This window comes from Marmota monax, unplaced genomic scaffold, assembly GCF_021218885.2.
Source record: "Marmota monax isolate L192 unplaced genomic scaffold, Marmota_monax_Labrador192_F-V1.1 WCK01_AAM20220418_F8-fsc00061, whole genome shotgun sequence".
Taxonomy (NCBI): domain Eukaryota; kingdom Metazoa; phylum Chordata; class Mammalia; order Rodentia; family Sciuridae; genus Marmota; species Marmota monax.
Genome location: NW_026695230.1, coordinates 12,403,334 through 12,426,272, shown reverse-complemented (window position 1 = coordinate 12,426,272; position 22,939 = coordinate 12,403,334). Strand labels below are relative to the sequence as shown.

The 22,939-nt window shown below is 34.7% G+C and overlaps 1 protein-coding gene across 3 annotated transcripts in view; it reads left to right on the top strand.

Annotated features, from left to right (window-relative positions):
* Positions 1-22,939, top strand: part of Far1 (fatty acyl-CoA reductase 1) — a 58,748-nt gene that overhangs the window by 12,597 nt on the left and 23,212 nt on the right. For all 3 annotated transcript variants that reach the window (XM_046438143.2, XM_058576879.1, XM_046438142.2), the window contains 2 exons: positions 15,978-16,173; positions 18,295-18,470. In XM_046438143.2, the coding sequence (XP_046294099.1) occupies positions 15,985-16,173; positions 18,295-18,470 (365 nt within the window). In that variant the 5' untranslated portion in view covers positions 15,978-15,984. Of the gene's footprint in view, positions 1-15,977; positions 16,174-18,294; positions 18,471-22,939 lie in introns of those variants that run through there.

Genomic DNA, 22,939 nt, shown 5'->3' with positions numbered 1-22,939 from the left:
CTGGGCTAGGCCGGAAAAGGTTAGAGAGTTTCTATCTAGCTCACTAGGGTCTTTAAGCCATTAGCAGTTTTGTATGCAGTCTGACTAGCCTGAAATTATAATTCTTTATTAGGAAACCCAAACTGCCTCATTGGGAGATGTGAAGAGGCTGGAGTGTTAGAACTGTTCAGCCAGAATTGCTTAGTGGACCCCTTTCCAAATTCTTTTTTTTTTTTTTAATTTTTTTTTCGTTGTCAATGGACCTCTATTTATTTATATGCGGTGCTGAGAATCAAAACCAGTGCCTCACACATGCTAGGCAAGCGCTCTGCCACTGAGCCACAACCCTAGCTCCTTTTTCCAAATCCTTGATCTGCAAAAATTGTTAGAGAATTAAATGACTGTGTTGTTGTAGGACAGTTTTAGAATGATTTTTATTATATAGTAATAATTAGAATACTAATTTTCCTGAAACTGCTACCATATACCGAAATTTGACAAGGAACAGAAAGATACAATGGGTGCAGGTCCGTAGATTTCAGTGATTTGTTCTACAATCTGAACATTTACCTTCTTTTGATCTTTTTTCTTTGGCATGTGAAACTTTTCTATCTTTCCTATACCCATCTTGAAAAAGCCATTCTGTCCATAAGTGTTGAATTGAGTATATTTTTGTAATTGCAGCTTTCTTCATGTGTATTGGAATGGATCCATAATGTATTATGACATGAAAGCAAATGCACCATCTTTTTGAAGGCCTTTTGGACTATACTTTATTGTAGTTACTGTGATATTTGTCCTCTTAGTTTTCCTAGGGCTGCCATACATTTTCATAAACTTGGCTCCTTAAGACAACAGAAATTTATTGTCTCAAGGTTCTGAAGGCCATAGGTAGGAAATCAAGATGTCAGCAGGGCTGTGCTGCCTCTAATCTTATAGGGAAACTAAACCAGTAGGGAAATTCTTCCTTGCCTCTTTGGCATTCTTTACTGGCCATCTTTGTTCCCTGCAGCTCCAGTCTTTGCCATTGTTCTCACATGCTATTCTCCTTGTTTGATTGTGTCCTTACATGTGAGACCCTCTTTATAGATCAAAGTAGTGAAATCTTAGACATTGTATTTTTAGACCATACTGCTTTTCCATTGATGTTTTCTACTTTATACTTTATTTTTTTCTGAAAGTTTGTGAAATACTGTTTAAAAAAGGAATTGGCGGGGTTGGAGTTGTGGCTCAGTGGTAGAGTGCTTGCCTGGCATGTGTGAGGCCCTGGGCTCGATTCTCAGCACCACATTTAAATAAATGAATGAAATAAAGATCCATCAACATCTTTTTTTAAAAAAAAAAAAAAAGGAATTGGCAAGGGCTGGGGTTGTGGCTCAATGGTAGAGCACTTGCCTGGCATATGGGAGGCACTGGGTTTAATCCTCAGCACCACATTAAAAATAAATAAATTAAACAAACGTACTGTGTCTGTCTACAACTAAAAAATATATATATATAAAATAAAGGAATTGGCAAACTTTTTTTCCATTTTATTGGAACATGGCCATGAGCATTTATTTATTGTCTGTGGCTACAATGATAAACTAATAAATATTAGTCCATTTTTATTTACCACAATGACATACCTGAGGCTGGGTCACTTTATTGAAGAAGAAGAAGATGTAGTAGTTTATTTAGCTTACAGATCTGGAGATTCAAGGGGCTGCTTCTGGTGATGGCCTCTTCAAGTCTTAAGGCAGTGCAGGGCATCACATGGCAATGAGATAGTGTGTGTGTGTGTGTGTGACCGTATCTGTATCCTGTCTTTCCTTGCAAAGCCTCCAGTATTCAGTCATGGGAGTTCTACCCTGATGCTCTAATCCATATCACTTTATTAGGTTCCACCCTCTTAATAACTCACAATGAGGATTAAACTCCAGCATGAGCTTTGGTGGGGACAAACCATTTTCAAACCAATAGCAGCTGCTTTTGTGCTATAGTAGCAGAGTCGAGAAGTTGCTACTGAGTAATGGCCCACAAAACTGAAAATATGTACTACTTGGCCCTTTACAGAAACTTTTGCCAACTCCTGGTTTATAATGTTTTACAGTTAATTCTCTTATTTTTTTTCCACATTTTAAATATCTGATTTTTTTCTTTTGCATATGTCATCAATCTAAGGCAGTATTAAAAGATAATTTAGCTTAATATTTCTATTTGCATTTGAATTTTCTGCAGTATTCCTGCCAAATGGTCTTCCAGCTGCGAAGAAGAGGAGAATGAGATAAACAGAATTGAATTAACCACAAAACAGCAATGTATGTAGCTTTTTTTAAATGCAGGAATTGCACCTAATTGGAATTTTTAAAAATAAAGAATGAACGAAATATTTTATTCTTTGTCTATTTGTTTACTCCACTGGTAGACTTTGACTTTGAACTTGTGTTCATGCTAAAGGTACAGAGGATTCAGTTTTAACAGAAAACTAAATGGATGCTACTTTCAGGTATAGCTGTAGATGGTGGAAATTTATAGAAAGTTGGATTGAATGGTTATCTATTCATTTTGAGATTTTCATATTCGGTGTTTAGTTCTCCAAAAATAATTTTTAGCAGGTAAAACAAAGATTTTGTTGATTACTGAGTATGTGCAATAAATAATGCATAAAGTTGCTATAGAGTCAGTGTTGACTTTACTATATAACAGGGATTTAGAGGCTGATTTTGCTAAAAACACCTATAGCTGCAAATGTAGAAAACTAGGGGTCTCTGCCTTCATTTTGCATGGGTCTCCTTTACTCTGAGTCAGTCACCTTGGATTCAACAGGAGCAACAGGTCTGATTGATAAACATCTTGTCATGTGTTGGAACTATACCCCCAGGCGAAGCAACTTTCTTAGCATTGCCAACAAGGCTAGGCCTAACCAATCACAAGGTAATGATCAATCAGACCACAGTTTAACCAAGACTTCTTGATATATGCATATTGTTGGTTCCCCTTGTCTGTATAATTTGGGAGTTCATGTGAGTACTTCTGAAGATAGGGTTGGAAACTCTGGTGCCTTTGTCTTCCCAATATGGCTGAACTGATTAAAGTTCCTTTCTTGTTTTTCATCATTACTTTTCCATTTGGCTCCTGGGGTCAGTGGTTGGATCTGCTTCACTATGACTGCCAGAGTTGGGCCTCTAACTTAAGACTCTGGTAACAACTATGGTAATATTTTTGGTACTTTTGTGTACTTTACTCCCTTATGAACATGGAGACATTGGGGAGGAGGTGAATCTCTCAGGAAATAAAGGAGAGTTATATCTCATTTTGAGATCAACATTATCCTGAAGGGGGATTTTTTTTTCACATCCCATTCAGGAAATTTAATCTAGTCATCCATAGTTTCATAGATAAGTAGTTATCTGATTTTTAATCTAAAATATTTTTTGATCTAATAAAGAAATGGAGCAAATATAGTAATGATAATTGGCAGATGAAAGATAATTGTCTTATTTTCACTTAAAAACAGAATATTTGAGCCAGGTATGGGGGCACATGTCTGAAATCCTGGGGACTCAGGAGGCTGAGACAGGAGGACTGCAAATTCAAGGGCAATCTCAGCAATTTAGCGAGACCCTAAGCAACTTAGTAAGACCCTATCTTAGAGCTCAAAATAGAAAACAAAAAAGGGAGTGGGGTTGTGGTTCAGTGGTAGAGAGCACTTGCTTAGCATGTGGGAGGTTCTGGGTTCAATTCTCAGCACAACATATAAATAAATGAATAAAATAAAGGTCCATCAACAACTAAAAATAGTTATAAAAAATTTAAAAAGATACATCATACATTGCTGGTGGGATTGCAAATTGGTGCAGCCAATATGGAAAGCAGTATGGAGATTCCTTGGAAAACTAGGAATGGAACCCTTATTTGACCCAGCTATCCCTTTCCCCGGTCTATACCCACAGGACTTGAAAACAATATACTACAGGGACACAGCCACATCAATGTTTATATCAGCACAATTCACAATAGGTAAACTATGGAACCAACCTAGATGCCCTTCAGTAGATGAATAGATAAAAAAAAATGTGGCATATATACACAATGGAATATTGCATAGCAATAAAAGAGAATAAAATTATGGCATTTGCAGGTAAATGGATGGAATTGGAGAAGATAATGCTAAATGAAGTTAGCCAATCCCAAAAAGACAAGTGACGAATGTTTTCTCTGATATAAGGTGACTGACTTGTAGTGGGGTAGGGAGGGGGAGCATGGGAGGAATAGACAAACTCTAGATAGGGCAGATGGGTGGAAAAGAAGAGAGGGGGCAGGAGGTTAGCAAGGATGATGGAACGTGATGGACATCATTATCCAAAGTACATGTATGAAGACATGAGTTGCTGTTAACATACTTTATATACAAACAGATATGAAAAATTGTGCTCTATATGTGTAATAAGAATTGTAATGCATTCTGATGTCATGTATTTCAGAAATAAAATCAACTAAAAAAATTATTTTGAGCTGGTACCCGGGATTGAACTCAGGGGCATTCAATCACTGAGCCACATCCCCAGCCTTATTTTGTATTTTATTTAGAGTCAGGATCTCACTGAGTTGCTCAGCATTACACCATTGCTGGGGCTGGCTTTGAACTCATGATCCCCCTTCCTCAGTCTCCCAAGCCGCTGGGATTAAGTGTGAGCCACTGTGCCTGTCTTATATATGAAAATAATTTAAAAATAAATAAACAAAAAGGACCGGGAGTGTAGCTCAGTGATAAAACACCCCTGGGTTCAAATCTCCAGAACCAAAAAAAAAAAAAGATTTGTTGAATTTTTTTTCTAAATAAAAAATAAACCTGAATTTATAATTGTTTTAAGACCAAAGATGGTGGAGAGTGGCTAATTTGAGGAGGATATTTGTACTTTCAAAAATTGTTTTTGGTACTTTCTGATATCTGTTTTTTTATTTTAGAAAAATGCTGATTTTTAAAAACAGATAATACATGGACATAATAATGTATGAAAGGATATATAGTGAAAAGTAAATTCCTCTCATTTCTATTTTGCAGTTACCTGGTTTTTCATGAAAGGAGTATATCATTCAGTGCATTGCATCTTGGTTTATAAAATTTTATCTTGAATGCTATTTTGTATCAATATTTGTTATGCCAGTTCACTCTTTTAATATAGAGTATACCATTTTAAGAATATGCCAGTTTGTTTACCTGTTTCTCTATTGGTGGACACTTAGGTTTTTAATCTTTTGCTGTCATTGCTGCAGTGAATACATCATTTTACGTACACAAGAATAGCTGCAAAATAAATTTTTAGAAATAGCATTTCAGGGTCAAAGGTAATGGGCATTTAAAATTTTGTAGATGTTGCTTATTGCCACTGCCTTCAGTGGATGAATGGATAAAAAAAATGTGGCATTTATACACAATGGAATATTACACAGCATTAAAAAAAGAACAAAATCATGGCATTTGCAGGTAAATGGATGGCGTTGGAGAAGATAATGCTAAGTGAAGTCAGCCAATCCCAAAAAACCAATGCCGGATGTTTTCTCTCATATAAGGGGAGGGAGAACATGGGAGGATTAGATTAATTCTAGATAGGGAAGAGGGGTGGGAGGGAAAGGGAGGGGAAAGGGGATAGCAAGGATGGTGGAATGTGATGGTCATCATTATACAAAGTACATGTATGAAGACTTGAATTGGGTGACAACATACCTTATATACAGAGATGAAAAATTGTGGTAAATATGTGTATTAAGAATTGAAATGCAAAAAAAAGTACATGTGTAATGGCATACATTGGTGTGAACATACTTTATATACAGAGATACGAAAAATTGTGCTCTACATGTGTAATAAGGATTGTAATGCATTCCATTGTTGTTGTGTATTAAAAAATAATATAAATAAATAAATAAACATGTACTATTAAAAAAAAGCATTTCAGGGTCAAAGGTATTGGGCATTTAAAATTTTGTAGATATTGCTTAATTGCCACTGCCCATAAAGATCAAGTCTCCACTTTGTATACTTTTATTATCAATATTTCAGTAACCCTTTGTTTTTTTTTAATGTTTACTTTCTATTTTTGTTTTCTGCTTGCCTAATTAATTGCTGGTCTTATTAAATTACAGATGCTCTTTGTTATAAAAATTGGCCCTTTGTCTTCGATATGACTGTTTACTTTATGGGCCAATTATAGCATTTTAAAACATCATGTTTTGGGTCAGAGACCATGGGTATATAATAGAAAGGGATGTGTGTGTACATGTGGAGTATAGGGAATAGTATTTATTTTCTCTGTTTTCATTTTTTTTATGTAAAACAGATCATTAAATTGCCCTGGTGTTCAGGAACACTGGGCTTCAGTGGTGTGCTAGCACTGCAAGTGAATAAACTTAATTAAGCAAGTTTCCAACATCACTTAGCGCTCTGAGAAGTGGAGGATCTCAGACCCACCCGAGACCTGTGGAATAGAAGATCTTCGGGTCTTTTAAACTAGATCTTCAGGTCACTTGTCTGCACGTTAATGCTTGGGAGTTACTATTATAGGGGCTTGCCCAGTCTAAAAGACCTCCTAAGGAGAGTATACAAAGTGCCATTTCTAAGGAGATGTAGGGTAGGTGTTTCTCATGAACTTGGTACTAAATTAGACTGGTAAATTATTTGTAGGTGTGGGATTTTGTGTTTCGAAGAACTGGAATAGAGGCTTTTTCTGCCCCTGGCCCCCAGACACTCATGTCTATCTCATAATGCAAAATGCATTCTGTCAATATCCAAAGTCTCCTGTGAGACTCTTGGGGCAACTTTTAGCTGTGAGCGCCTGTGAAAAATCAAAAACAAGTTACATGCTTCCAGCATACAATGGCATAGAATAAACAAACATTCCCATCCCTAAAGGGAGGAATGGGGGCATAGCAAGACATAAACCCAGCAGGACAAATTTAAATTCTGTAACTCCATATCTGCTGACATCTGGGGCATGTGGTAGCAAGGTGTGGGCTCCAAAAGACTGGAGCAGCCTCACCCCTGTGGTCTTGCTGGTTGCAGCCCACATGCCCTTTTTCTTGGACTGGCTCTGCTCATTGCTTGCAGCTTTCCTCGGCAGACATTTCATATTTCTGGCATTTCTAACTTCTTGGGCTCTCCATTGCTGTTTTGGCTTCACTCTCACAGTTTTATTATTGCCCTCTCGAGGAGTACCTCCAGGGATTCTGATCCTGACACACATTGTCTGGCCTTACAAACCTTTATTTGAAATCTTGATATAAGCCTTTATACATAACCCTGTAATTCTTGGCATCCTTCATGCCAGCAGAAGCAGTACCCAGGCTTGCTTGGACTGTGTTTGCAGAAATCTTAGAGTGCCTGAATACCTGAGGGGAAAAAAAAACAACCAAACAAAAAACTGCTGTGTAAACAACTTCATGGGTGGTCCTGTGCAAACAGGCTACCCTCAAAGCAAATGAGTTTACATTTTTACATTGTGGAACCTGTAATTGATGTGGTTTTGCTGATTCCTGAGATGCCCTCAAAGCATCTTTCCCATTGCTTTGGTACAAAGTTCTTGGTTTCTTTTTAGTGGTGCTAATCTCTTCAACAACCACAACTTCTTTGGCCCCAATTTTGCATGTGCTGTCCTGGATAAACTGCAAACTTTTCAGAATTTTTTGATCTTCTTGCTTTAATTCTCATGGTAAGCCTGGCTAAAAACTGCCAACAATATCCATGCTATCACCCAAATGCTATGCTACCTTGAAATTTCCTCCACCAGATTAATTAGTTAAACACCTTTATTTTTATATTTTTAATTGTAGATGGACACAATTCCTTTATTTTGTTCGTTTAATTTTTTTTATGTGTTGCTGGGGAGTGAACCCTGTGCCTCACACGTGCTAGGCAAGCACTCTACCACTGAGCCACAACCCTAGCCCAGTTCAACATCTTTAAATTTAGCATCACACGCAGTCATGGACAAAATGTAGACAAATTATTTGCCATAATGTAATGAGTGGCCCCTAATTCAATTACCAATAGCATCTTCATCTCATTTGAAACCTCATGAGCACACAATCTTTACTGTCCATATTACTATCAGTGTTGTGATCTTCTAAGATCACACCAAAATCATCCATTACGCTCTACTTAAACCATTTTAAGGATTCTATAGACTGCATTTCCAAACTTCACCCACAAACCAGTTCCAAAGGCTTCTGAACCACATGGTCAGGGTAATCACAGCAACATCCACACTTGGGACCAGTTTTCTATTTTATTTACTCTTGTTGCTCTGGCAAATATGTGAGAAAAACAACTCAGAGCAGGAAAGATTTATTTTGGCTCATCGTTTCAGAGGTTTTAGTCTATCAAAGCTGACTCCATTGTTTTGGGCCTGAAGTGAGGCAGACCATCATGACAAAAGCTATAGCAGAGGAAAACTGTTCAGCTATGGCAGTCAGGGAGGGGTAGGGGGCAAGAAGAACACAGGTGTGCTCCTAATGACTTCCTTCAACTAGGTCCCACCTCCAAAAATTTCTACCACCTTCTCAGTAGTCCATTCAGAGGATTAATCCACTGATGAGGTTGAGCCCTCATGATCTAATCACTTCCCCAAAGCCCCATATCTGAATCATGCTGTGTTGGGGACTTCAACACACGAATCTTTGCGATGGGGGATATACTTCATATCCAAATCTCAACAGAGAAATTTCTCTGGGTGATTCATGTTAGGATAACAGAATAAGCTACAGTCTTTGGGCAGGTGAATGCCTGAGATGTTCATCTATCTGATAGATTCCAAATTGCTTATAAAATCAGGCCTTGTTAAAAACTCTGCCTGGTCTTTTCTCCTTAGCACAGTTCCTGGATGGGGACCAGCTTTCAGGTGAAAGTTTCCCAAACTGAACAGGTGTTATGTTTGCAGGCGGCAAAGAATGTTTCGAATCTTCCATTTTATTGGGATGTGTTTCCTACATTTTACTCTGAAAATGGGCTGGTGTTTCTCTATGTGTGGTTATCAAATAGCCTGCCTTGGACTCACCTGTGATTCTTAAATTTGGAAGTTGCTTCTTGTAGTATTTATATAAATGAAGAGGGAATACCTAGGAAAGGGCATTCAAAACACAATACCTTTTTATTATGTAGGAAAAAAAAGCATCTTAAAATAAACTTCTTTGAATCCTAGTGCAGAGAAGTTCTCACATACAGCTTAATCATTGAATACTATAAAGCAGACTCAATCAGGTAATCATATCCAGGTCAAGGAATAGAAAATATTAGATGCCCAGAGAACCCACTTTGTGCCCCTTTCCTTCTCAAGATAACCACTATCTTGACTTCTGACTCCTAGATTAGTTTTGCATCTATTTGAACTTTATATAATTGGAGTCACACAAGATTTGTTTTTGCATCTGGTTTCTTTGGCTAATATTTGAGAATTCTGTGTAGAACTTATGGAATATCATTTATACATTTTTCTGTTGATGGATATTTGAGGAATTTTTTTTTCACTTTTACGACGTTACTTCTTTGAACCTTATTGTTCATGACTGTTAGTATCCTTGTTTATTTGCAATTTGGTTGAGTGTACTCCTGAGAAGAAATTACAAGGTTGCACAGAGTATACATATGTTCTTGGTGAATATAGTTGGTTTTTCCAAAGTGATTGCACCCTTTTCCAGTATTAGTAGTGTTACAATATCTCTAGTTGTTCTGTATCATCATCTACAAGTTTAAGAATAGTCAAGGCAAAGAGATTACTGTGTCTGGTTCAGAGAGGGAATAACTTTTGATCATACTTCAGTAGTTTTTTTTTTTTTCCCTAGACTGAAAATTTACACTCATAAATAAATTATTCTTTCTAGAATAATAAGATCATTAAAAATTTTAAGACTATTCTGAAATGTTAGAGATCAGATTTATTGTTGAAGGACCATACTGAGAATCTCTGCCATGTACATAAAGGGAAAATTAATAAGGAAATGTAATTGTGTGTGTAGTATTTAGTTTGCTACACTTAATTGGCACATAAATGCTATGAGGTAGAGGGCAAGTGAATGGTTCTATTATCTATATTTTAGAGATGAAGAAACTAAAATGAAACCAGTAAATAAGCTCATCCCCAAGGTATAAATGGATAAGCCTGGCTTCCAACTCTGGCTTGCTAGACTAAGAACCCCAGGGCTTACTGCAGCTTGGCACTTGGTTATCAGAAAGCCTTTGCTTGAATTAAGGACCTACCTTACTTAACATGAGTCATTTATAAGCAAATCCTGATTTTCACTCAGTATTGAAATGATATTTAGTTCCCGATATCTCAAAATTCAGTGATTCCCGTGGGATTACATTGATACAGGTTTTTGTAGAAATGTTACTCTTAAGCAAGGCTACAGAGTTTCTTGTCTTTTACCTTGTCACCTCCTTTGCCCTGGGGTTGTTTCTATTGTTCCTGTGGAGAGCAGTCCCTGCCCTGTTCCAGGTTATTCCATGTTATATGGAGTAGCAGTTTTCAGGCTGTGCCTAGTCCTGTGTTACTCCATTATATTAAATAGCGGTTTGCCATGAATTGCTCCATTTTGAGTGTAGTGTCAAGGTAAAATGACTCTACACTTGTTTGTACAAGTAAATTACCAACATTTGCCCAGCACAACCATAAAGCACAAACTGAAGAATAATTTATTCATTCAAAGAAAAAATTAGTACCTGCAAACTTATCAAATTACATTAGAAGAACATGGACACTTGGGCATATCAAATTAAATTAGAAGAACATGGACATTTGGGCATATCAAATCAACAGAAACACCAGGCACATTAAATTATGAATCATACCAGATGTCATCTTCTCACTTAAGACCTTTAAAAGCAGAGGTACCTTGAACTGTGTTACGATAGCACACTGACCCCTCTACCCAATCACTTGTTGTGAGCCGTGCCCAGGAAGATCACCACAACAAAGATTCCCTTCCTGCTCCTGGGTTTCAGCTCAGCACTATTTCTCCTGCTGATGGCACATGGACTACTTCAAGATGACTGCAGTGACTCTTGCATTGTATCTGCTTTCTTCCTTTACTCTTGGAGTGGTCCTTTCTCCTCCTTTGTATAACCTATATATATCATAGTGTGAAGTGTGGTGTGTAACTTGAGTGTTATAAATGTTAGTAATTGAGATTGGAATAGAATAAAAGAACTTGCAATAAAATGAAAGTATGAATACTCCCTGAATTAAAGCTGATGAAATTGATTTATTCAATAAATTCTAACATGTGGAAAGATACAGACATGTTCATTGTATGTTAATGGTATAGTTCACTCACATCATTTCCAATAAATGATTCATTCGATGTAAGGTCGTACAGTGGGTTAGGATTGGAAGTAAATACACTGATCTTTGATATGTGCATATTTCTTAACCTGAGATTGATATCTTTTTATTCAAATTGATGGTAATTATAATTAAGTCCACCTGAGTGTTCTTGTGAGTCCAGTTCTAAGTTTGACAGTGGACCTCTTTATCTTTTCTTACTCTAGTTATCTGTCTTTGGAAATGGTCCTCAGGGAAATTGTGGTAAAGTTTAGTTGCCTACGAATTTTAGCTGTTCAAGAGTCCACCTGAACCAGTTAATTCTGCATTGGCATTCTTTAAGGAATCTTCAACTAGAATTCACTTTATTTCATATTAAAAATGTCTGTGGAGCAAATTCTTATATGCATTTAGTAAAAGCCAGAAGACCTCATGAAGAAGGCTAATTTTCTTTCTGTAGTGAATCCTACAACTTTAGAAACGGGTACAACCTTTAGGATCATCTATTCCAGCCCCTACACTTTCTTTGAACTTCTTTGCTAGTACTGTGCATTCAGTCCTTGTTTGTGAGTTAGTGATGACTTATCTCACTTTTATGCTTTCTATAAATGTGCTTTTTAGTTGGAAGATACTGGTTTAAGTTTGTGTCCTACAGATGTGCTCAGTGACCTTAGGTAAGAAAAGTTATTGGAGATTTGTTGAAAATAGTTCTGAAGGGATGAAAGGTATAGTACTGATTCTGTTCTCAGGACACTAATATTTATTTAGTATGTAGCTATCATTAATACCTATCAGATTGTTTGGATATATTGATGCAGAATTATTCTTCATATTTCTCACATAAGGTTATTATACTTTATAGTTCCAGTTAGGCTTTCAGTCATTGAAATCTAGAAATAGTCTCAGACCTGAAGCAGCTTATAAGCAGCAACTAGGATAACCATATAATTTATTATGCAAACAGTGACAGTTTCGAAAAAGGGAGCTCTATATAAAATTAAGCTGGGATAATATATATATCTTGTTTTAGCAGACCAGGACACATGATGGCCCTCTTTTAAGTTTTTTAAGTAGACTTTTAATTGAAATACAACATACGTTAAGAAAGTCCATACATCCTAAATGGACAATTTGTTGAACATTTTAAAGTGAGCCTCCCAAATCAAGAAATAGAACATTACCAGTATCCCAGAAGCTTTCACATTTCTTCAGGTTACTTCCTTTTCTTCCCTGCTAGATAACCATCATTCTGACTTTTAACCATAGATGAGTTTTACCTATTTTTGAACTTTATGTAAAGGGCATTATGTAATACACTCTTTATACCTGGCCTTATTGATCTGGTGTTCTTTTTGTGAGATCCATCCATATTGTATGTAACAATTGTTCCTTCATTTTTGTTGTTCTAAAATATTCCATCATACGAATGTACCACAGTTTATATATTGAACTGTTGACAAACATGGGTTGCTTTAGGGGTTTTTTGTTGTTGTTATTGTTTGTTTTTGGTCAATAAAGAGAGTGCTGCTATAACTGTATTTGTTTATCAGTCTACTGGTGTATCTATCTACTCAGCTGTGTGGGTGTGTAATTAAAAGTGGAATTACTAGATCATTTAATAAGGGACTATTCATCTCTAATAGTTAATACCATTCTTCCTAAATAATATACTTGTCCATGGTTCTTCTAGCAGTGATTTGAGTTTCAGTTACTCTGGAGCTCTCATGGCCTAATCATTTCTTAAAGGGCCCACCTGTCAGTGCTATGACATTGCCAAGAATTTTGAAGGGGGCATATTAAAGCCATAACACCATTAAAGGGAACAAATCAGTGGCATATAATACAGTCACAGTGTTATGCATCCATCAGTCCATTAGTTTGAAAATATTTCTTTTCTTTCCCTTTTTTAAAATTTATTTCTTACATACATGACAATAGTGGAGTGCATTACATTCTTAATTATCCATTTACAGCAAAATTTTTTTGTAACTCTGTATATAAAGTATGTTCACACTAAATTATGCCATTATACATGAGCTCTCTTATTTTTTTCCATTGTTGTAAAATAAAACTCCTTAGCAGCATCTCTCCATTCTTTACTGTACTCTTTGTTCCCAACCCCTGGCTGCCACCAATCTGCATTCTGTCTCTATGGATTTATCCATTCTGAGTATTTCATATAAACAAGTCATTTAATATGTGACCATTTGTGTCTGACTTCTACACTTTTGATACATTTTTGAGGCTCATCCATGTTGTATGAATTAGTACTTAATTATTTTTTAAAGCTGAAAAATGGATGTGTGTGTGTGTGTGTGTGTGTGTGAGAGAGAGAGAGAGAGAGAGAGAGAGAGAGAGAGAGAGAGAGAGAGAGACTATTCATTTGTTATTGACGTGCATGCTGTTTGTGCTATTTGGCTATTAGGAATGATGGTACTGCTATAAATTTGTGTCAAATTGTTTGAATACTTGTTTTAGATTCTTCGGAGTATGTATTTAGGAGTAGAATTGATAGGTCATAAAATTTTATGTTTTAACTTTTTAAGGAAATACCAAACTGTTCTCCACAGCAGCTAAACCATTTTACGTTCCTACTAGCAACATACGAAGGTTCTAATTTCTCTGTATCTTTGTCAACACTTATTATTTCCTAGATTGTTGTATTTTTGATGATAAGTGGCATAGTTTGGAATTTTTTTTTAAAACTTCTTTATCTGTTGGTACATGGGTATATAAATAAATGTGTATACATATGAGTGTGTGTGTATATGTCTAAAAATACATTTTTCCCAGACAAACTTTGTATCTGGTGACCTTGTTAAATTCACTGGTTTAATTCTAATAATTTATTTATTGGATTTTTCTGCTCTGTCTAAATTGCTGATTTTCATTGTTTTCATATTCTTTGTTCCTTTTTCATAGATATTGTTATTTTTGCAATATTCTTATAAATGGGCTAGAGGATATTTATAAGAATTTAAATTCTCTTAAATTTTTCATTATTTTAGTTTCCTTTGTAGTTTAGTTGGTTCTATTGATTTTCATTTTGGTCGTTCTTTTGTACGTGTTTTTAAAATATCTAGTTATCTTTGGTATTCTTGATGAAGGACTGCAATAGTTGGTTTTGGTTGCTAATATTGCCTTCTTGTTTTTGTTTGTTTGTTTTGTTTTGTTGTTGTTGTTTTGAATGCCTTTATTTTATTTGTATATAGTGCTGAGGATCAAACTCAGTGTCTCGCACATGCGCTCTGCCTCTGAGCTACAGCCCCAGTCCAGCTTCCTGGGTTTTTAAAGATCTGTTTCCCAAAATAATTTTTCCCCAGATAGGTTTACTGATTGAGAACTCTGTGTGAGATTGCTTTAAGGGTCAGCAGCAAAAGGTAGACTAAGGCCCTAACATTTATTCTGGAGGTCAAGCCCTATATAGACTTTTTTTTTTTTTTAATGATTTTTGTTTCTTCTATCCTGACCTCCTGCCTCCCCCACTTCCATTTTTGGATGTTTGGAGCAACCTTAGGCTTAGTTCTATTTCTCTTTTGTTCCCAGCACCCATCTAGATGCTCAGACACATTTGGATACTAAGCCTGGACCCAAAATTTATGTACGATATAAGACTGTCATGAATGATTCTTCTGTTCTTTGAGCATCTTTTAATTACCTTGGTTTGCCTTAATTACTTTGCTTCTTGATCCTGAGTTTGGCATTTTCTCCTAGGCTCTATTTGGGATTGGTAAAGATAATTCTTGCCTCCTTAGTCCCTTCTTAAACCTCTTGGCTTAGGTTGCTGTTTGTTCTGTTAGGCATCTCAATCAATTCAGTCTCATCTGTTTTTTTCTAGAAATACTACTCCCTCCATTTTTGCTTGTTAGTGGAATTATTTCTTGTTTTCAAATTGCTCTGAACTCTTTTTTTAATTATGAAAAATGTGGATGTAGAGCACATATATCCACGCTCTAGTTTAAATAAGACATAAATATAATCAAAGCTGATTCTTTGGTTGTTTTGTATTCCTCATACATCTGTTAATATTTTATCCTATATGTGTGTGTTTCTAAACAGTACAGAACATTGTTTTCAATATGCTTTAGCTTTGTGTACTAATATATACTGCATGAATCCTTCACTTTGTTTTTGTCTTTATTCATCATGGTTCTTTTGTTTATTTGTTATCTTAGTGTATCTTTTTTCTACTGTTTCGGTGGAATTTGGGTAGAGAGGATAAGGTAGACAATGTTTTTCTTACTAGGTCTTTTTTAAGAAGGGAAATTTAAATGCTTTTTTGGCTATCCTGTTACTGAGAGATGAGTAGGAGAAAAGACTTGGTGTTACCTCTTCTTCTTTGAACTGGTGATAGGTAAATATGACACCCAGTGGTGTTTTATAAGTGGGGCAATTGAGTCTTATTGCTGACCTTTGGTGTTACACATTCCTCTGGAGAACAGAGAAACACCATTCAGTTGTATTTAAAATTTGACAGAGGATATATAAAGATTTGGGTTCTAATTACTGGAAAGAATTTTTTGAGATCATCTAGTACAGTTAACCAAAGGTTACAATCTTCTCTTTTAAATGTTCGGTTTTGATTTTCACTTGTTTTTTAAAATATTTATATGAATACCAAGAGATTTTTTTTTTTTTTTTTTTTTACTAAGAATGAACATAAATTATTGAACTAATGCTTCCTTGTTATGTTTTTCTTAGGGTCAAAATGGTTTCAATCCCAGAATACTATGAAGGCAAGAATGTCCTCCTCACGGGAGCTACAGGTTTCCTAGGAAAGGTGCTTCTGGAAAAGTTGCTAAGGTCTTGTCCTAAGGTCAATTCAGTATACGTTTTGGTGAGGCAGAAAGCTGGACAGACACCCCAAGAGCGAGTGGAAGAAGTCCTTAGTGGCAAGGTAAGTGTGGAGAATGATCATTTGGAGGGGAGAAAAAATATGATGTATCACTAGCTTAGTATATGTCCATGGTATCCTGAAAAGAATTAGTAAAAGAAAAGAAAAAAAATTATTAATTTCCTATAGGATAGCAATCTCTCAGTGAAGAAGTTTATTTGACATTAATGATGAGCTTGAAATGAAAAGCTCAAAGCTCAGTTTTGGTAAGGAACCTGACTATAGGCATTACAAAATGCAGTTGCTATTTTAAAATGCATTTATTTTGGAATAAGAATAATATTCACCTGAATATCTAAAATTTTATAAGTCTGTTAAAAAAAGAAAGAAACAAAAAAACACCAAACTGCAGTAAACCCCTCCATAGCTACCAGACTTTTGACTTTGAATGAACCTCATACACTTTTGAGATATTTCCTTGGATTGAAACTAATTGTCCTATCCCATTATCATTTCTTTGACACTATGCAGTAGGTACTTCTTATTATGTTGCTTTTTTACTTTTTTAAAACTCTGGGATATAAGATTCCTTCCTAGAAATTATTCTTATACTTTTAAATTATTTAAGTTAGCATACATTGGTATTCCTTAGCCATTTTTGCTCTATTCAGTTCTTTGCTGAACCTTTTTGGGAATCCATTGCTTCCTTGAAGAAAGGAGTCTTTGAGGGGTTTAAAAGACTACCAGACTCTTTCTAGGAGTTTACCTTCTTTATCCCTCAAATCTAGTCATTAGCCAAATTCAGTTGGTGTTATCGCCTAAATATCTCTAAAACGTGTCAGTTTGTTCATCCTGTTCTGGAACACTGCTCTTCTACTTTATACTCTCAGGACCTTCCCTTTCTTTCACTCCAACCTCTCCTCCCCAGCACACATTTTGGCATTCCGTTTATCCTTCTGGTCTTAGCTTAAGTGTCCCCTGAAAGTTGTATGTGGTCTCAAAACTGGGTTAATAATTTCTCCTATTCAGTTTCATAACAATGTATTACTCCTATTTTATTACTTATAAAATGATATTTTAATTGTCCATTTACTTGTCTAGTTTTCACTGTTAGACTCTAAAAAATCTTGAGGGAGTCGTCTTATTTTCTTGTTTTCTCGGTTTACAGAAGGTGCCTGGCCTGTATGAAATTCTAAATAAATATATATTTTTTTAAATTATAAGAATACGTTCATATTTGAGGAACTGGGAGTGGTGAAGGGGAAGACTGTTAAATCTAAAATTGTTTAGGAAGGTGAAAGTGAACACATACATTATAGACTTTCTTCCCAGCTTAGGAATCTTGCTTAATCCCGAAGCATTGACTGACTGTAAATTCGATGGCAAGTCAGAATATGATAGAGCAGTGATCTGCAGGGTAGCATCATTGTCACTCTATCAAACCTAGGATTAAAAAATTAATCTTGACTTATAATTGAATGTGCCCTTACTTACACTATGATTATCTTTTGGCCTGATAAGTTATCTAGCAAAATTTATTTCTTTGGTTATACTAAAAGAATTGAATTTTCAGTTTGAATCACATATGTATGTGATGATAAATATATGTGTGTGTGTGATGTAATGTGTGTGTGTGTGTGTGTGTATAAAACTTCCCAAATTTGTCCAGTTTCTAGTACACATTTGCTTCCCAAAATGTTTTCCCCTTTAACATGTTTACTTCTTTTTCCTATTAAATAATTTGTTCTCAGATTTTTAAGGTAGAATGTGAATCATATTGTTTTACTCTACTGAAAGAAAATAAAATAAAGTGATAAATTAAGGCCTAAATTTTAGAAAATTAATCATTTTAAAACATTGTCTTGATATCTATTTTGCTTAAGTCTATTCTGAGGAGTAATATAATATAATTAGCCAAAGCACAAACAGTTCATATTCAACTCCGCAAACTATCAGCTCTGTGTCCTTGGCAAACTGCTTGTTTCATATCTTTAAAATGGAGATAATAGTGTGGGCCCATAGGGTGTTTTCTGTAGAAATAGCAAATTTAGGAATTGCACAATTTATTTTTAAAATAGTTAAATTTTGTATAAAATAGTTCCCTTTGTGGGGAAAAGGGTTTATAATGTGTTTTAGAAAGTGGAAAAATACTACCCCAAAATAAATACTTTTCCCCTTTGATAGCTCTTTGACAGATTGAGAGATGAAAATCCAGATTTTAGAGAGAAAATTATAGCAATCAACAGCGAACTCACCCAACCTAAACTGGCTCTTAGTGAAGAAGATAAAGAAGTCATCATAGATTCTACCAATATTATATTCCACTGTGCAGCTACAGTAAGGTTTAATGAAAATTTAAGGTAAGTACAGGTATTGTGTAATATTTGATTTTAAGTATATTTAAAAGATTTAATTTTAATTCTACTTTGCCAAGTTGTTTTCAAAAGTCATTTGAAACTGTTTGCCATATGTCAAATGTGGCTTTCAGCATCTTACAGAATGTCAAAAGAACACCCTCCTTGTTATCAGTTTCAAAACATAGGCTAACTGCTGTATTTTATTAGAAGAAGTTGCCATGAATTTAAATAAGAGTTGGGGAAGTCAAGAAATGGAGTAGGAGAAAGAAAAAAGTTTACCTTGAGTAAGAGTATTAGCTCTCTGCTTCCTGTAATTCCTTCATTAGCTTATTTCTGAAAATTAAATTATACTTGAGTTTTGCAGAATAAGATAGAATACTCAAATTTGTCACACCTTATTATCATTTTAAAAACAATGCTTTGATAACATTGTTAAGGGCAAGATACATTGGACTTTAGGATGCCTGTTTCAAGAAAAGAGAAACATTGTAAGTGTTCATTACTTCAGAATATCTAAAAAGACTATCCATTTCAAATAATGGTTCTTAATTCAGAGCATTTTTTTGATGGTATATACCAAAATACAGTTTTTATAATCTAATCTAATTGTGTAGTTTTTATAATCTAATCTAATTGTATAGAGTTAAACTTGTGTGGCTTTCTTTTTAGGTTTCAAAACTATTTGAAGTCTTTATCTTTAAAATGTTTTAAAATTAAGTTTTTAATTACAAAGGATTTTGACATTACATCCCATATTATCTATGGAATATAGAAGTATAAACCTTATAAGCATTACATAATATGAGCATTCACTGCCAAAAGTTTATGGCATGTTTTATCTATATTCCATTTGCGGGCACTGTAATAGTTACTTACACTTTTGCTGTAGTGCTTCATAGTTTTCAAATTCATTATTTTATTCCATCTAATTTTTATATTTGTAATGTCAGAGACAAATCTATTTTGCACTTGGGGAAGTTGAGGAAGCATTATATTATATGAAGAGAGCAAGAGCTTTAGAATTACATAACTTAGTTCTAATCTTGACTTTGTTGTTTATTAACTGATAAATTTGGGCAAGTTATTAACTTCCTTGAGCCTCTGTTTCTTTACCAATAAAACTGAGAAAGTATTTCTGAGAATATTTTGTTCTATTCTTCATAAAGTTAAATGCATTGTTTTTCTGTTTCTTGTCAAGGCATGAATGTTTACTGATCAAGCCCTAGTCATTACATTGAAGTCATTGTTTCTCTGAAGCAATTTCAGTGAATGTTAATATCTAAATGTGACAGGACAATATTAAATATGGGCCAGACATTTTTAAAGTATTGGAGGTAGGGCTATAATAGCTACTTACAAAACAAGCACTTTTCGTAACTTCATTAAGTTAACCAACCAGTTCAAAATAACACAACGTTTTTACTGCCAAGGGGGATGGGGAATCCAGGTTTTATTACAACATATCAGTATCTTGGGGAGAAAGGCAGGAAAAGGTACACACAGATCCTATTCACAAAGTCCATATAGTCTAATAGAAGAGAGAGAATATGCTTAAATAACCATAACATAATATGGAAAATAAGGAGATAGTATAAGAGCGTACATTAAGTGCCATGAAAGTTGAAAGGAGGTAGAGCTTATTTCTTTTCAGATGTGATCCTAAATATTCATATCTGAAAAGAATGGGGAAAAATTGACAGCAGTATTAGGAATTATAAAGAAATACGAAAGTTGAGGGAAGAAATGATATTGAGGATAATAGAATTCCTAAAGTAGTTGGTCATAGGGTCTGATATTCCTTGGTGGGAGAGATCCAATAGAGTGGAGAATAGAGAAGTGCCAAGAAACTGAAAACCAGGATAAGGACAAAACATACTTCTAACAGGAGAGATGGACGGATACAACATGTAGTTAGGAGAAAATTCATAATACAAGATTGCAAAACTGGAGTAATTGTAGGTGAATCTGGAAATAGATTTTCTGAAACAAATGGAAGTAAATGTGATGATAGAAAAGATCAAGAAAACTGCTGGATCTAAGGACATTGATTCTCAAACTTTAGAATATATTAAGAATCTTTAAAATTACTGAAAAACATGTTCAAAATGCAGATTTCTGGAGTGCACTTATCCAATTCTGACTCTTTAGTTAAGAAATAACAACCCTAGAACCCTCATTTTTAGCAAGATCATTAGGCATAATTTAGTATCTGTCAGATCTTGTACTATATACTTTTAGAATCATTGCTTTCAAAATCCACTTTGAAACATCTTTAAAATTACAGATACCTAGGTCCTCTACCCTAAGATGGATTCTTCAGTTCCTAAACATTTGTGTCTGTATTAAAGTGTTTTTTTAAGCCATTTTATTTTATTATTTTTTTATATATTTATTTTTATTTTTTTTAGTCATACATGACAGCAGAATGTATTTTGACATATAATACATACATCAATCATATTGTCTATTCTATTCTGGTGCCCTTCCTATCCTCCCTACTCTTTTTTAGCCATTTTAAGATCTCACATAAGCACTATTTTCTCCAGGTGAGAAGAGTGGATGAAAAAAGTGTCAAAATAGGCTAGGCAACTTATTTAAAATGTAGTTTCTGAGGCCTCATTTCAGACCTTAAAAGTGTGTGAGTATGAGGTACAGGAGTCTTTTAATAAACACTCAGGTTCTGCCAAGACCGAGAGCCCTGGTCTTTAGAAGTATTCTCAAATAGCCTGAAGAACCCAGGATGCCTGTAGAAGACAGATGAATAAGAAAATTTGTTGGCAGTTCAACTTAAACTTTTTCTTTATCCTTTTCCTTTTAAGTGATTTTTTATGTCTGCATTAATGAAGGACTATAGTTAAAAAGGTCTGCTCGTTTTCCACCTCTCTTCCAAAAGTCTATCTCAAGATGCATTTATGGTTCCGTATAACCAAAATATGATGAGAAAAATATTTTTGTTTAGTACCAAATGTATTCTGGTCTAACATGCCATGGTCTCAGCCTGAAGTTCAAGGGAATAGCAATTGGATTGAGGTAAAATACAATGAGGTTAACTAGGTTGGCAGAGATACCAAGAGTTAACTTATGTGGGCCCTGAATGGCTTTAAATTTGTGTTCTTCAAATGGAGTGGGGGGAGTCAAGGCACAGTAATGTGCCTCTTAAGTTGTTTCTTTTTTTTAGTGACCCAGAAACTCTGTCACTGTCCTTAGGAACCTGTAATAGAATATCCCTTGTGTATTTTCCTAAAACATTACTTTCCTTACTCCCATTGTTTTGCAAATGCACAAGAAAATAGCACATTCTCTATTAGTCCTGTGAATAGTGTCCTCTCTGTGAAATGTCTTTTTTGCTGGGTTTCAATTTGAACAGACCCCCCACACACACTTGAAATGAGGAAGAAAAAAAAATACACCTGTGATTATATAAGACTCCACCCCAATTTCATTAAAAAATTCTTTCTTACAGGGTTTTTGGTAGGATCTCAGGTAAATTAAAAGAAAATGAGACACACAAGAATTTTTGTTTTTGTTCTTTCCCTTCATGAGCTATTCCTTGTTCCTGGTGACCCAGAACTTGTCCTGTCCTCAGGAACTTGTAATTAAATATGTTCTGTATACCTCTCCCCAAACAGTACCTTCCTCATCTTCCTTGTTCTGCAAACAAGATAGGTATTCAATCACTGCTTTATAGTCACATGGAATTAGAGTCTATGATGTCTCCTGACCTTTTTTCTTTATAAATACTGACAGTACAAGCATTTTGGAAAGTACTGAAAGCTATTTTCATTTTTTTTAAGTTTTCCTTTGATCTATGTCTGAATATATATTATTTCATATAATTATAAATTTAGATTTTCTAATTTTACTTTTTAATACAGAAAAATCTTCCATTTTTTAAAATCTTCTTTATGGTTATGGTGATTTGATGACATGATATTCTGTTGTGTTGATATGTGACAGTTTATGTAGTACCTTATATAAAAACAAAATTTAAATTTCTTTTTGTTTGAAAAATTAAGGTTAAAATGTTTTTCCGCTGAAAAATAGGTAAACTAGATTAATAAATATTTCATTTCTACAGTTCCTGGCACTTCTTCCTAATTTCTTTCAGATCAATTGTATCAATTTATAATGTTACCAACAGTGTGGTAACCTGCCAGTTCACTGGTATTGGATATTTCACCTTTCCTCCTTTTATTATTATTATTTTAATTGACAAAATTGTGCATATGTATTGTGTACAATGTATTTTGAAATATGTATATATTTTGGAGCTAATTTTAATGAAAACACTTAAAAGTCTATTCTCAGCGATTTTCACATACATTATATTATTAACATAATCATTATGTTATCTCTTCATCAATGATTAAAAAAAACTAAACAAAGTTGAATAGAAAACAAAACTTAACTACCATTTTACTATGCTAATATCCATTGATTGCCTGTTTTGGGACTGTGTTAAGAACAATATT